This window comes from Caretta caretta, chromosome 15 (assembly GCF_965140235.1).
Source record: "Caretta caretta isolate rCarCar2 chromosome 15, rCarCar1.hap1, whole genome shotgun sequence".
Taxonomy (NCBI): Eukaryota; Metazoa; Chordata; order Testudines; family Cheloniidae; genus Caretta; species Caretta caretta.
The window spans coordinates 1,926,071-1,939,613 of record NC_134220.1 but is presented as its reverse complement, the minus strand read 5'-3'; the positions used below and the strand labels follow the sequence as shown (position 1 = coordinate 1,939,613).

The 13,543-nt window shown below is 51.5% G+C and overlaps 1 protein-coding gene across 4 annotated transcripts in view; it reads right to left on the bottom strand.

Annotated features, from left to right (window-relative positions):
• Positions 1-818: 818 nt before the first annotated feature.
• Positions 819-13,543, bottom strand: part of LOC125622825 (uncharacterized) — a 92,603-nt gene continuing 79,878 nt past the window's right edge. For all 4 annotated transcript variants that reach the window (XM_048821287.2, XM_048821285.2, XM_048821288.2 and 1 more), the window contains 3 exons: positions 6,906-7,040; positions 4,093-4,185; positions 819-1,517 (listed from right to left, as the gene is read on the bottom strand). In XM_048821287.2, the coding sequence (XP_048677244.2) occupies positions 981-1,517; positions 4,093-4,185; positions 6,906-7,040 (765 nt within the window). In that variant the 3' untranslated portion in view covers positions 819-980. The remainder of the gene's footprint in view (positions 1,518-4,092; positions 4,186-6,905; positions 7,041-13,543) is intronic.

The window sequence follows — 13,543 nt, the reverse complement described above, 5'->3', positions numbered from 1 at the left end:
ATAAATGGAGATGCTCAGAAAGATTCATCAGTCCGCTCTTCTCCCCACCAAGGCACCTCTGTGCTGAACTGTCTTTCACATACCTCCTCTACCAGCAGATATTGAGATGTCAGTTGCTCTGCTGGGCTGTTCAGGGTGCAGTGGTGGGAAGAGCCAGGTCCTAGGTGCAACTGCTCTGAGATATTTCTACCTGTCTAAGCAACCACCACCACGGCTCCCCTGGGCAGGGAGTGGATGGCAGGTTCACGGATCCTCAGCACTATTTCTTGTAACTCCTCAGGTCTAGCTTAGCATTTGAAACAAGCACATGGGGACACTCGGGTAGGGACTCCCATGACAGAGTCTTGCTCCTCAGATTGCTGGAGCAGTGAGAAGGCAGGGGACTGGCAGCATGTGTGTTAACAGTGTTGCTATAAACATGTGACACTGAGGGGACACATTTCTGTACTGCCTCTGAACACACCTGCCATTTTCTGGCCCAAATATGGGAATGGTGCAGAACATTTGGAACATAAGAACGGCCATACTGAGTCAGACCAAAGGTTCATATAGCCCAGTCTCCTGTATGTCACAGTGGCCAGTGCCCAGTGCTTCAGAGGGAATGAAGAGAACACGGAATCATCAAGTGATCCATCCCCTGTCGCCCATTCCATGGAATGACATGATCAATTTATTTTGTGTAATTAACAGGCAATTCAGGGGTTAAATCTATTCTGTTGGAGAAAAGTCAACTGGGCCCAGTAGTGTGTGTAACTCTTTTCTGCCCAGTACGCACCAGACATACACCAAGGAAAGAATTTCATACTTAAATATATGGATAAATGTATAACTTAAGGGCAGTTTAATAACTGACAGCACCATATATATCTATCAATTTAAAGCACTGGGTACAAAACAGGGAACTGGCAAGTTTGTTTGGCTACTGGCTTAGGAAGAGAGAGGTTTGTCAGGGCTTGTGTGTGTAAGTTCCCCACGTGGGATCAGACTGTCCGCTGCTGTTTGGCTTTGGTTTCTCTTGCCAGTGCATGCTGTGCCAGCCGCTTCTCTCCACCCAGTGAAGGCAGCAGTCCCATGGCTCCCTGGACGTGAGCTGGGGGGGAGCCAGCTTCCTGGTTCGCTATGGTCGGTTTCGTGTCCAGGTGCAACTCCACGATCTCCAGCTTTTCCAGGCTGTTGCTCCCAGTTCCAGGTAAGCTTTCTGGCGGGTCAATGAAGGAGATGACATCCCCAATGCTAATGTCTAACGGCCTGGGCGTCGCAGTGCTCTGGGGGCCCACCAGACTGTGGGGCAGGGTGAACCGGTCACTGCCGGTGCTGTTTGTGGAGGCCAGGGCAGCGTTGGCCAGAAGAGTGTGCATGGAGGAGGTCACAGCTGGCTCCCTGGTTTCCAGGGCAGCGTCTGCTGGAGGTGTGGATTTGCCGTTTGTCACCTGACTCTCTTTCTGGGCAAACTCCTTCCGCAGGGCCGCCACCTGCATCTGCAGCAGTTCTCGGTGCTGCCACTCCATCTGCTCAACCTGAGTGCAAAGCAAACACTTTCAAATTAGGAGGCAAAGCCCACCACCCCCATAGGATACTGCAGTCCCTGCTGGAGTTGGCAGGAGCCATCACTGGCAGATTACATCATGATAAGGATCTTTTAGCAATATAATCCCTTTCATCCTGATAGAGGCCAAAGAGCTTTACAAACTATTTATAGGAGTGGTCCCCAAATTGTGGGGGGTGCCCCTTTAGGGGGTGTAGAGGAACAACCGGGGGGCACGGCAGGGCCAAAGCCAGCCCCTATGGGGGGATGGGGAAGGAACCATCCAGCCCCGCTCTGTCCCCAGCTCTGCTCCAGCCCTGGCCACAGCCGCAGCCCCAGTTCCACTCCCTGGCCACCGGCTCCTGGCCACGGCTCAGCCACCAGCCTCTGCTCCCAGCCACGGCTCAGCCGCTGGCCCAGCCACAACTCCACTCCCAGCCCAGGTGTGTGTGTGGGGCCGAGGCGTGGTCCCATTCCATTACTCGCAAGAGGGGGCGCAAGAGGAAAAGTTTGGGCGCCACTGGTTTATAAGAATCAATTCATCCATCACAGATATGCAGCCCCCTCTGGTATGGAACAGGACAGCTGTTTAACAGCCATAGCAATGCTGCACAAAAGCAGAACTGAAAGCCTCATCCAATTGAAACAGAAAGGGGAACATAGGGAGGTACTTTAGATTGTAATCACCCGAGTTGGAATTTGAGCAAGATTCTGCTTTAGGCATCTAACTCCTGCTGAAATCACCAAAATATCTTTTAGGATCTGGACCTGGGTTAACATTTCTACTATATGAAAAATGTCATGGGGCCTTCGGCAGCACACCGCTGGGCCCCAGGTTTAGTAGTGACTCAAAGAGAAGAGCATCATCTGCTGAGTCACTGCCATCTCTTCCTATAGCATCTACGTTTTCCTTAAACGCCTTCCAAGTACTGACCCCTCCAGCCTTAGCTTGGCATGTGACATCTCAGCCCTGGCCTCAGGTGTCAGGACTGGGGCATAGGCAGTCTGACCTAGTGGTTAGAGCGGGAGTAGGGGCCAGGCCAGGTCAGATAGGAGGAGGTCAGCATCTGAGGCAAGCCAGAGGGTAAAACCAGCAGTCACATGTCAGGAAGCAGGCTGGGTCAGGTGAGCAGGTATCTCAGAGGAAGCAGTCCTCAGCAGGGAGAACCCAGTTGTGTGGACAACTTCTGGTTCCTGTGCTTGGGTTGAAATAGAAGCTGGGGACCAATCAGGACCACCAGTGTTCCACCAATCAGATTCCAGGACGGGGGTTCTCTCTCAGAGTTCAGCTGCTATTCCCGCAGCTGTTAGCAGGTTACTGGGTGGCAGGTCAGGACTGCCTAGCCCCTAAGGGCATGTCTCCATGGCAATTAGACTGGCCCAGGGCTGACCCAGGTAAGCTGACTCAGGCTCATGGGGCTCCGGCTAGAGCCTGGGCTCTGGGATCCTCCCCACTCGCAGGGTCAGAGCCCAAACGTCTACACCACAGTTAAACAGCCCCTTAGCGCGAGCTGGAGTCATGTGACCAGGGCCAGCCACAGGTGTCTAACTGCAGTGTAGACACATCATAAGAGCCCTGTGGATTCAAGTCCCTGACTTCAGGTGCTGCAAAGCAAAGATGCAGCAGGCACCTTTCCCAGAAAGTTTGGCTTTGCCAAGCAGACATAGACCCTGAGACCTTTTAAAGGTCTAATACGTTAGGAACAAATGGCAGAAAGCGAATTTTCAAGCTGTGAGTATAGGGAGGAAGAGGAGAATCCCAACCAACCCCTTGAAAAATATATATTGTGGCAACACAGTTGACCTGGAAAGAGTCACACGCTGGCACAGCAGGGTGGTCACATGGTCATGGCTCCTTCTCTCCAGCCAATTCTAATGCATGTCCAGGCTCTTCACTGCATGGCAGAACCTGGAGGGCCCTAAAAGCAGCTGCAAATGAGAAAGGGGAGCTAGCCCTGCTGCTTGTGGTCACGGTTGGTGCTACATATGGGTGGAAAAGGAAAATCTTCAGAGCCTGGAGCTGCAAAAGAGAGGACGGTCCAAAAGTACAGGGGAAGAGGAGGATGAGGTGGACTGGCAGCAGATGCTGGGGAAGAGGAGGAGGATGTGCTCATGGGGTTCAGTGGGAGTTAAGTACGCTCCAGGAGGTGCTCAGTACCTAAATTACTAACATGAGTGCTCTGGGTTTTACACTAAATAGCTTTTAATCACTAATGCTGCTTGTTTCCTTAGTGGGACAGCAAAACCAGGCTGGGCAGTTTCACTTCCTGATTCAGATGCCCTGGCCCCATGACGCTGAGTTCTCTGACTACAATGGTGCTGCGCTGGTTTTAAATCTGGCACAGTGTTTATATTGTTTAACAGACAAACAATGCATGAAATTCTGTCTGTTCATGTTGTTTTGTGAAAGCATTTACACCCTACAACTGGCATGTTGGGCTCAAAACTACTTGGCACTGCCCCTTTATCAGCATGCCCCAGAGTTTACCCATGAAGCCAGAGTCAAATGGTAACAGCATAAGGTGATCATTCAAGCAGCGAAGGAGAAGGAGGAGAAGGAGACCTACCATCTTGCTGACTTTCTTCTCCAGGTCATCTGAGGTTTGGTACCGTTTCAGCTCCTCTGCCATGCGGACATTAGCTTGGACAATGCTGGCAATCTGAAAGAAAGAAAGAAAGAAAGAAAGAAAGAAAGAAAGAAAGAAAGAAAGAACCCGCATGGAGGCAGCATGAAAGAGGCACCCTTGAAAGTAAATAGGAGCTAGGGTCATATCTGGCCATGGCCAGTTCCTTCATGACAAAACACAAGCAAAGCAGGTCAAACCCAATGCAGCAGGCAGCTTGCTGGATACAGAAACTCTTTGTTCCCAACAGCACAAGGCACAAAAGCAACCGCTACTCTCCCCCACGTTCCCATTGCAGCACCCTCCTGCCCTGGACTGCGCGCTAAGCACAAGCTCCTGTTTTTCATGGAGCCCTAGGGGTCACCTAGACATCAGCGGCGCATACATCAGGTGGCTACAGTTACCCTCACTGTTCATGTCTGGGGACCTGGGTGCAGTCTTGACTCTGGTAAATGGATCTGAAGACCATCGCTTTGTCCCCACATCCCAAAACGCCACATCGTTTGATGGTGTTTGCTAGTCCATGTTCAGGAGAAACCCAGAACTGCAACAGCAGGGAGGGCTGCTGGTCAGGCCTGAGAGACAGTGGCAGAGTGACTGGAAAGGAAAAAAGCCTGAATAAAGTCTACCCTCTCTCTGCCTGGGCTGTAGCCACTGCTAACACCCCATCATCTCCATAAGGGTTATATATGCACCCAGCAAAAACAGTGGGTGAAATCCCAGCGGGACACAACTCCCGCTGATGTCAGCAGGGTCAGGAGTTCACTCAGTACGTTTCCAAAGCCTCTAAGCCAGACGCAAATCAGCACTGAGGCTAAAAGAACAGGAGGAGGTGTGGCACCTTAGAGACTAACAGATGTATTAGGGCATAAGCTGTCATGGGCTTCAGCTCACTTCATCGGCTGCCTAGAATGGAACACACAGTAAGAAGATATAGATATACATACAGAGAAGGTGGAAGCTGCCATACAAACTGTGAGAGGCTAATTAGTTAAGATGAGCTATTATCAGCAGGAGAAAAAAACTTTTGTAGTGATAATCACGATGGCCCATTTCGACAGTTGACAGGAAGGTGTGAGGATACCTAACATGGGGAAATAGATTCGATATGTGTGACGACATATTGAATGTGAGGCTAAGTCGGTCTCTCTTCATGTCGATAGCAGCAGACTGGGATGGATTACCCCAAGGGCTCTGAGTGCTTTAGCCAGGTGGGAGCTGACTCTGACTCCCAATGCCATTGGATTCTGATAGTGTCTGGAACTCCCATGTGTCTGCCCCCAAAGTTTCACTGCTGTGGGGACACTAGTTTGTGGGTGACCTGATATTGGGGGAGAAACAGGACACATCTGTGATCCTGCATGCTAGGTCTGATGCAGTCTCCTCTCTCCCTGCAAGCTCAGGAAGGAGCAAGCTGCCTCTGCTTCACATCCCACCTACCATGGGCTAAGCAGGGAGGCTTTTGGGGAGATAGAGGGAGGTAGAAAGTGACCCGGAGGACGATACAAGAGGAAAGGGGATGTACACAAGTAACTCCTTTAAATCTTCCATCTTCTTTCACATTCAGATGAGATCCTTTCACATTTGGGTCTGAAATGTTACTGGGCAAGAATGAAAGCATGCATTGAAATCAGTGGCATGGACAGGGCTTCTGTTCATCAGGGGTTATTAATTTCAGTTTTCGATTTTTGAGTTCTATGAAGATCTCTAAAAATCAGGAGGGTTCAGACTTTCTCTTTGCCTACACTGTCATGAGTAATGTATACACTGCAATGAGTAATCGCTTTGTAACGTTCCCTAGTACACTTTACAGTAGTAATGTTTCAACAGCATACCTTAAAGCACACTCAGGAACCTTCAGTGCACACAAGCAGGGTCTATGTGGACTAATTAATGCATAACACATTAATGCCCTTCAGAAATCACAACCTCAGAGAGCACGTTATTACTCCATGTAGACAAGTCCTTAGATACAAGTAACCATTTCCAGTGTTTTTCTGGTGGTTTATTGGATAAATGCCAATTTCAGTTTGCTGGTATTGGGGGTATTTTGTTGGTCTTTAGCAGTTAAAACCAAAAGTCAGAAGCCTGAGATATGGAAGAGGGTGAAGGACGAGCCACATTGCTTCCAGGTGCCCTTTTCTAGAGTAGTCTGGAGAACTCATGCACTGTGACTGCAGGACTCAGCAAGGCAGACTGGATGCTAAATTAACTGGATGTATTCTCCAGCAGCCTTGCTTTCTGCCCCCTTCCTCTACAAGGTTTCCAAAGCTGAGTTCCCCTCTCCTCTCCCCACCCCATGGCAGGAAATCAAAACCATTTGGGCTGAAGGACAAGCAGTCCCCAGTTACTGTTCTCTCAGCCTTGCTGGGCTGCAGATTTCCAAACCTGACGGGATGTCAGAGGCAGCCTCGCACGTCCAGAGTGGTGCGGTGGGAGCATATAGATTGCCATTCCATAGACCAGCCTGCATGGACCACCCAGAATGTTGCCCCCAGCTCACCCAAGCAGAAAGACCTGAAAAGATTGTCCTGGAGTCAGGTCTCCTCCATGAAAGCTCTGCCGAGCTGCTTCTCTCCCAAGAGCAGTTGTTGCTTCCCCAGAGAGATTTCACACCTGAAGAACTGCTGCCACAGCCCTTCAGGGTGCCTGTCATGGAGACCCTTCGCCCTGTATAAACTCTCAGGAGGCCCATCCAGCTGTGCTGCAGACCCTGGTGCATGCTCCGTGAGGCCACACTCCCACTCTGTACCTACCTGTTCCTTTAGCTGCAGGATCTCTGCCCGAAGCTTCTGTTCCATCTCCTTCTTCTCCTCCAGCAGCTGCTGGTTCTGCTGGTGTAGCTCAATCAGCTGTTTCTCCAGCAAGTTCTGATCCAGCCCCTCACAGGGCTGTGGGGAGAAGGAGAGGGAGAAAGAGGTCCCTTAAGTGTAGCAGTGAAAGGAGAGGGCAGGGGAACATGCAGTGGAGAATCCTGCTCTAGCACCAGATCCTCAAGTCTGACTTCCTGCTCCTGAAGTGGCATTCAGGGCCCATACTGATTGCTTTGGGTCCTGTCTATGGCAGGTGCCAAGTAAGCAGGCAGCTTGACTGGGTCTGGGAGAAAACAGAAAGGTGGGACTGGGCTAGTGTGGCCAAGCTAAGTTTTAGCAGAAATGTGAATTGGTCATTAACCCCAAGTGCTGCTACTGTGAAGGGATGAGAAAGGAGAAAATCAGAGGGCAACAAAGGGTCATGAAGGGGAGGCAAAACTCTGCTGTTGTGTCGTCTCAAAACCACTGTTGCACCACCAGACTAACGTGCAGTGGTCCCAAGCCAGGTCTAAGGCTTGCAAGCATCATGTGTAATACATTTAGACAATTGTATAAGGCACCTTCTCCCCACCTGGCCTTCAGCAGCAGACATAGGGGTGCTGCAGGGAAACAGAGCGCCCTCTAGTCAAGTCAAAGCCCTTTAATCTCAACATTTTGTCCTCCTTTTATTCTTAGCAAGTCTTGGCAAAACTCACACCCTCCCCGATCAGGGATTTATGTCCAGGCCAAGAAGGAAGCCATTTGAGTGGAATTATCTAAGCACTGAGAAGCAATCAGCATGAACTCCTGGCTGCTGAAACACTCCTTCTGACCCTCCGAAGAAAACCTTCCACAGAAATTTGGTACAGATGGATATTACACGTTTAAAATCCTTCCTTAACATTTCTTCTGGCCACAGTGTCCAGAGCACACCAATGGCCTTGACTGACAGAGGAGGAAGATGGGGAAAGGAAAAACCATCTACTATAGGTCAAAAAGGCTCCTCCCCCAGCCTTGCGGGAGGGACCACTGGATCTGGGATACAAATGAATTTGGGGGACAACTAAAGAATAACAGGGTCTGGAGTGAAGGTCACAGGTTCAGAACTAGGGATCCAGAGAGGGACACTGAGCAGAGAACCCCGGACAGCGCTCACTGCTCCTTGCAGCTGTCTAGGGAGCCAGCAGACACCGCCCATAGGAACTCTGCCCGGGTGCGTGAGACCAGGGAGGAACACAGTCGCAGAGCACCTACCTGTCCAGTATCCTCCTCCTAGTATTGCAGATGGCTACACCTCCCACACTGCAACTTGAGACCATTACTCCATTCCTCCTTGTTCTGTCATCTGCTATCACTGAGAACTGTCTCCAGCAAACAGCAGAGAGGCTAACAGAGGGAGTTTGACTGGGGTCTGTCAGAGAGGAGCTACGCTAAGTGCTGCATTGGAGGGCTGTTTGGGAGCTGGGGGGGGGTGAGTATCTGAGTGTCTGTTGCGGGGACAGTTTGTCAGTTTGACCATGAGCTTGATTGTTTGAAAAGTGTGAACTGGGAGTGCTTTGTTCCAGGTGGGCCTTGAGTGGGCCTGATTGTTATAAAAAGGCAGCCAGTTGCGAATCCGTGGAGCAGCGAACAGCGGAGAGGCTAACAGAGGGAGTTCGCCTGGGGAGAGCCCACTGAGGCTTTCATCTTACCAGCTTCTCTGAGTAGTAACTGCAACAGCTGAGGAAGCTCTTAGAAGGAAGGTAATATGGATGGTGAGCGATCAGCTGTTGTGACCTGCACTGGATGTGCCATGTTTGTCTTTCTTTCACAGGACAGAAGCGACTTTGTCTGTACAAAGTGCAAGCTGGTCTCTGCATTGGAAGAGAAAGTTCAATGCCTGGAGAAACAAATATCAACCCTGCGATGCATAAGAGAAACTGAAGATTTCCTGGACAGATATCAGGATATGTTTTTGCGGGCACAACATTCTGCAGAATCAGAGCAGGCTGCGCAGTGGGGACAGAAGGACAGTGAAGAAAATCGGCAGCATGTGACCTCCAGAAGAAGAAAGGGGAGCATCCTTGTACCAGCAATGCAGATACAGGTGAGCAACTGTTTTCATGTTCTCTCCACAGGTACTAATGCGAAGAGTGGACTAGATGATACATCTGAGGGAAGGTAATAGAAGGAGACTCCACCGATTGGAAGGCATGAGATGCACTGTCCCTGGGATGGGGTTCCATGACCACCACTCCAAGAAATGTGCTGCTTGCCAGGAGCTAGTATTCACGATGTGACGGACAGACTACCGAGACTCATCAAGCCCTCAGATCGCTACCCCTTCCTGCTTCTCCACGTGGGCACCAATGATACTGCCAAGAATGACCTTGAGCGGATCACTGTGGACTACGTGGCTCTGGGAAGAAGGATAAAAGAGTTTGAGGCACAAGTGGTGTTCTCATCCATCCTCCCTGTGGAAGGAAAAGGCCCAGGTAGAGACCGTCGAATCGTGGAAGTCAACGAATGGCTACGCAGGTGGTGTCAGAGAGAAGGCTTTGGATTCTTTGACCATGGGATGGTGTTCCAAGAAGGAGGAGTGCTAGGCAGAGATGGGCTCCACCTAACGAAGAGAGGGAAGAGCATCTTCGCAAGCAGGCTGGCTAACCTAGTGAGGAGGGCTTTAAACTAGGTTCACCGGGGGAAGGAGACCAAGGCCCTGAAGTAAGTGGGGAAATGGGATACCAGGAGGAAGCACAAGCAGGAGAGCGTAAGAAGGGAGGACTCCTGCCTCATACTGAGAAAGCGGGATGATCAGCAAGTTATCTTAAGAGCCTATACACCAGTGGTCCCCAAACTTTCTGTGGCCAAGAACACACTGATGCCTTCAGAAGAGTGTGGCGGGCGGCAACGTTTCTCGGCGGCATTTTGGTGGCGACGCTTCTCCGGTGGCCGCACTCCTCACGGCATTTCGGTGGCGGCTTCTCCGCTGGAATCGCTCATCGGTGGCATGTTCTCCGGCGGATTCACTCCTCTCCTCTTCATTCCTTGGCACCAGCGGGCGCACATAAATTTCCTGGCAGGTGCCATGGCGCCCGCAGGCATCGCGTTGGGGACCACTGCTATACACAAATGCAAGAAGCCTGGGAAAAAAGCAGGGAGAACTGGAAGTCCTGGCACAGTCAAGGAATTATGATGTGATTGGAACAACAGAGACTTGGTGGGATAACTCACATGACTGGAGTACTGTCATGGATGGATATAAACTGTTCAGGAAGGACAGGTAGGGCAGAAAAGGTGGGGGACTTGCACTGTATGTAAGAGAGCAGTATGACTGCTCAGAGCTCCGCTATGAAACTGCAGAAAAACCTGAGAGTCTCTGGATTAAGTTTAGAAGCGTGAGCAACAAGGGTGATGTTGTGGTGGGAGTCTGCTACAGACCACCAGACCAGGGGGATGAGGTGGACGAGGCTTTCTTCAGACAACTAACAGAAGTTACTAGATGACAGGCCCTGGTTCTCATGGGGGACTAGACTGTTTTCAGTAGTAGCAGATGACAGAACAAGGAGTAATGGTCTCAAGCTGCAGTGGGGGAGGTTTAGGTTGGATATTAGGAAAAACTTTTTCACTAAGAGGGGAGTGAAGCACTGGAATGAGTTACCTAGGGAGGTGGTGGAATCTCCTCCCATAGAGGTTTTTAAGATCAGGCTTGACAAAGCCCTGGCTGGGATGATTTAGTTGGGGATTGGTCCTGCTTTGAGCAGGGGGTTGGACTAGATGACCTCCTGAGGTCCCTTCCAACCCTGATATTCTATGATTCTAGTTCCACCCTCTTTGGAACCCCCTTTCAGGTAGTTGAAAGCAGCTATCAAATCCCCCCTCATTCTTCTCTTCTGCAGACTAAATAATCCCAGTTCCCTCAGCCTCTCCTCATAAGTCATGTGCTCCAGCCCCCTAATCAGTTTTGTTGCCCTCCGCTGGATGCTTTCCAATTTTTCCACATCCTTGTAGTGTGGGGCCCAAAACTGGACACAGTACTCCAGAGGAGGCCTCACCAATGCCGAATAGAGGGGACTGATCACATCCCTCGATCTGCTGGCAATGCCCCTACTTATACAGCCCAAAATGCTGTTAGCCTTCTTGGCAACAAGGGCACACTGTTGACTCATATCCAGCTTCTCGTCCACTGTAATCCCTAGGTCCTTTTCTGCAGAACTGCTGCCCTAGCCACTCGGTCCCTAATCTGTAGCGGTGCATGGGATTCGTCCGTCCTAAGTGCAGGACTCTGCACTTGTCCTTGTTGAACCTCATCAGATTTTTTTTGGCCCAATCCTCTAATTTGCCTAGGGCCCTCTGTATCCTATCCCTATCCTCCAGCGTATCTACCTCTCCTCCCAGTTTAGTGTCATCTGCAGACTTGCTGAGGATACAATCCACGCCAACCTCCAGATCATTAATGAAGATTTTGAACAAAACCAATCCCAGGACCGACCCTTGGGGCACTCTGCTTGATACCAACTGCCAACTAGACATGGAGCCATTGATCACTACCCATTGAGCCCGATGATCTAGCCAGCTTTCTATCCACCTTATAGTCCATTCGTCGAGCCCATACTTTAACTGGCTGGCAATAATACTGTGGGAGACCGTATCAAAAGCTTTGCTAAAGTCAAGAAATAACACATCCACTGCTTTCCCCTCATGCACAGAGCCAGTTATCTCATCATAGAAGGCAATTAGGTTAGTCAGGCATGAGTTTCCCTTGGTGAATCCATGCTGACTGTTCCTGATCACTTTCCTCTCCTCTAAGTGCTTCAGAATTGATTCCTTGAGGACCTGCTCCATGATTTTTCCAGGGACTGAGGTGAGGCTGACTGGCCTGTAGTTCCCCAAATCCTCCTTCTTCTCTTTTTTAAAGATGGGCACTACATTAGCCTTTTTCCAGTCATCCAGGATCTCCCCCGATCGCCATGAGTTTTCAAAGATAATGGCCAATGGCTCTGCAATCACATCCGCCAACTCCTTTAGCACTCTCGGATGCAGCGCATCCGGCTCCATGGACTTGTGGTCGTCCAGCTTTTCTAAATTGACCTGAACCACTTCTTTCTCCACAGAGGGCTGGTCACCTCCTCCCCATGCTGTGCTGCCCAGTGCAGTAGTCTGGGAGCTGACCTTGTGTCACGGAGTGTGGGGGAGTCCAGGCCCTGCACCCCTCTTCCTGGGATCCACTGAGACTCTCAGCCAGCCAGTAAAACAGAAGGTTTATTGGACAACAGGAACACAGTCCACAACAGAGCTTGTGGGTACAACCAGGACCCCTCAATCACGTCCTTCTGGGGGAGCAGGGAGCTTAGACCCCAGCCCTGGGGTTCCCTGTGTTCCTCCCCCCAGCCTCCAAACTGCCAACTACCCTCACCCCGCAGGTTCCCTGCTGCAGCCTCTGTTCACATTCCTGGGCAGAGGTGTCACCTCCCCCTCCCCCTCCTGGCTCAGGTGACAGGCTCTCAGGACTCCCATCCCCAGGGCACATTCCCAGGTCAACACTCCCCCCTCCCTGCTGAGTCACATCGTCACATCTCTCCCCCCTTCGAGACTGAACTGAGCGGGGTCACTGTGACCAGTGACCTGGGGAAGTTCGGGGCCCCCTCTCCGGGACAGCGCATCCGCTATCAGGTTGGCACTTCCCTTCACGTGGACCACGTCCATGTCGTAATCCTGCAGGAGCAGGCTCCATCTCAGGAGCTTGGCGTTGGCTCCTTTCATCTGGTGCAGCCAGGTCAGGGGCGAGTGGTCGGTGTACACGGTGAAGTGCCGCCCGAAGAGATAGGGCTCTAGTTTCTTGAGGGCCCACACCATGGCCAGGCACTCCTTCTCGATGGCCGCGTAGTGTTGCTCCCGGGGTAGCAACTTCTTGCTCAGGTACACGATGGGGTGTCTCTCCCCCTTTTCATCCTCCTGCATTAACACCGCCCCCAGTCCCGTGTCGGAGGCGTCGGTGAACACCACAAAGGGCTTGTCAAAGTCTGGGTTTGCCAGAACTGGGCCACTGACCAGAGCCTCCTTCAGCGCCCGGAAAGCCTCCTGGCACTGCTCGGTCCAGACCACCTTGTCTGGCTTCCCCTTCTTGCATAGCTCAGTGATGGGGGTGGCTATGGCGCTAAAGTGAGGCACAAATCTTCGGTAGTATCCTGCCATCCCAATAAAGGCTTGGACCTGCTTTTTGGTGTGGGGAGCGGGCCAGTCTCTGATCACCTCCACCTTGGCTGGTTCCGGCTTTAGGCGGCCGCTCCCCACCCGATGGCCCAGGTAAGACACTTCCGCCATCCCCACCTTGCACTTCTCCGCTTTTACAGTCAGCCCAGCCCCCTGGAGTCGGTCCAGCACTTGTCTAACCTGGGACACGTGGTCCTCCCAGGTCTGGCTAAAGACACAGATGTCATCAATATACGCCACGGCAAAACTCTCCATCCCCCTCAGGAGCTGGTCCACCAGGCACTGGAAGGTGGCCGGTGCTCCCTTGAGGCCGAAAGGCAGGGTCAGGAACTCATAGAGCCCCAGAGGGGTGATAAAGGCCGATTTCAGTCGGGCATCTGCATCCAGCGGCACTTGCCAGTAGCCCTTTG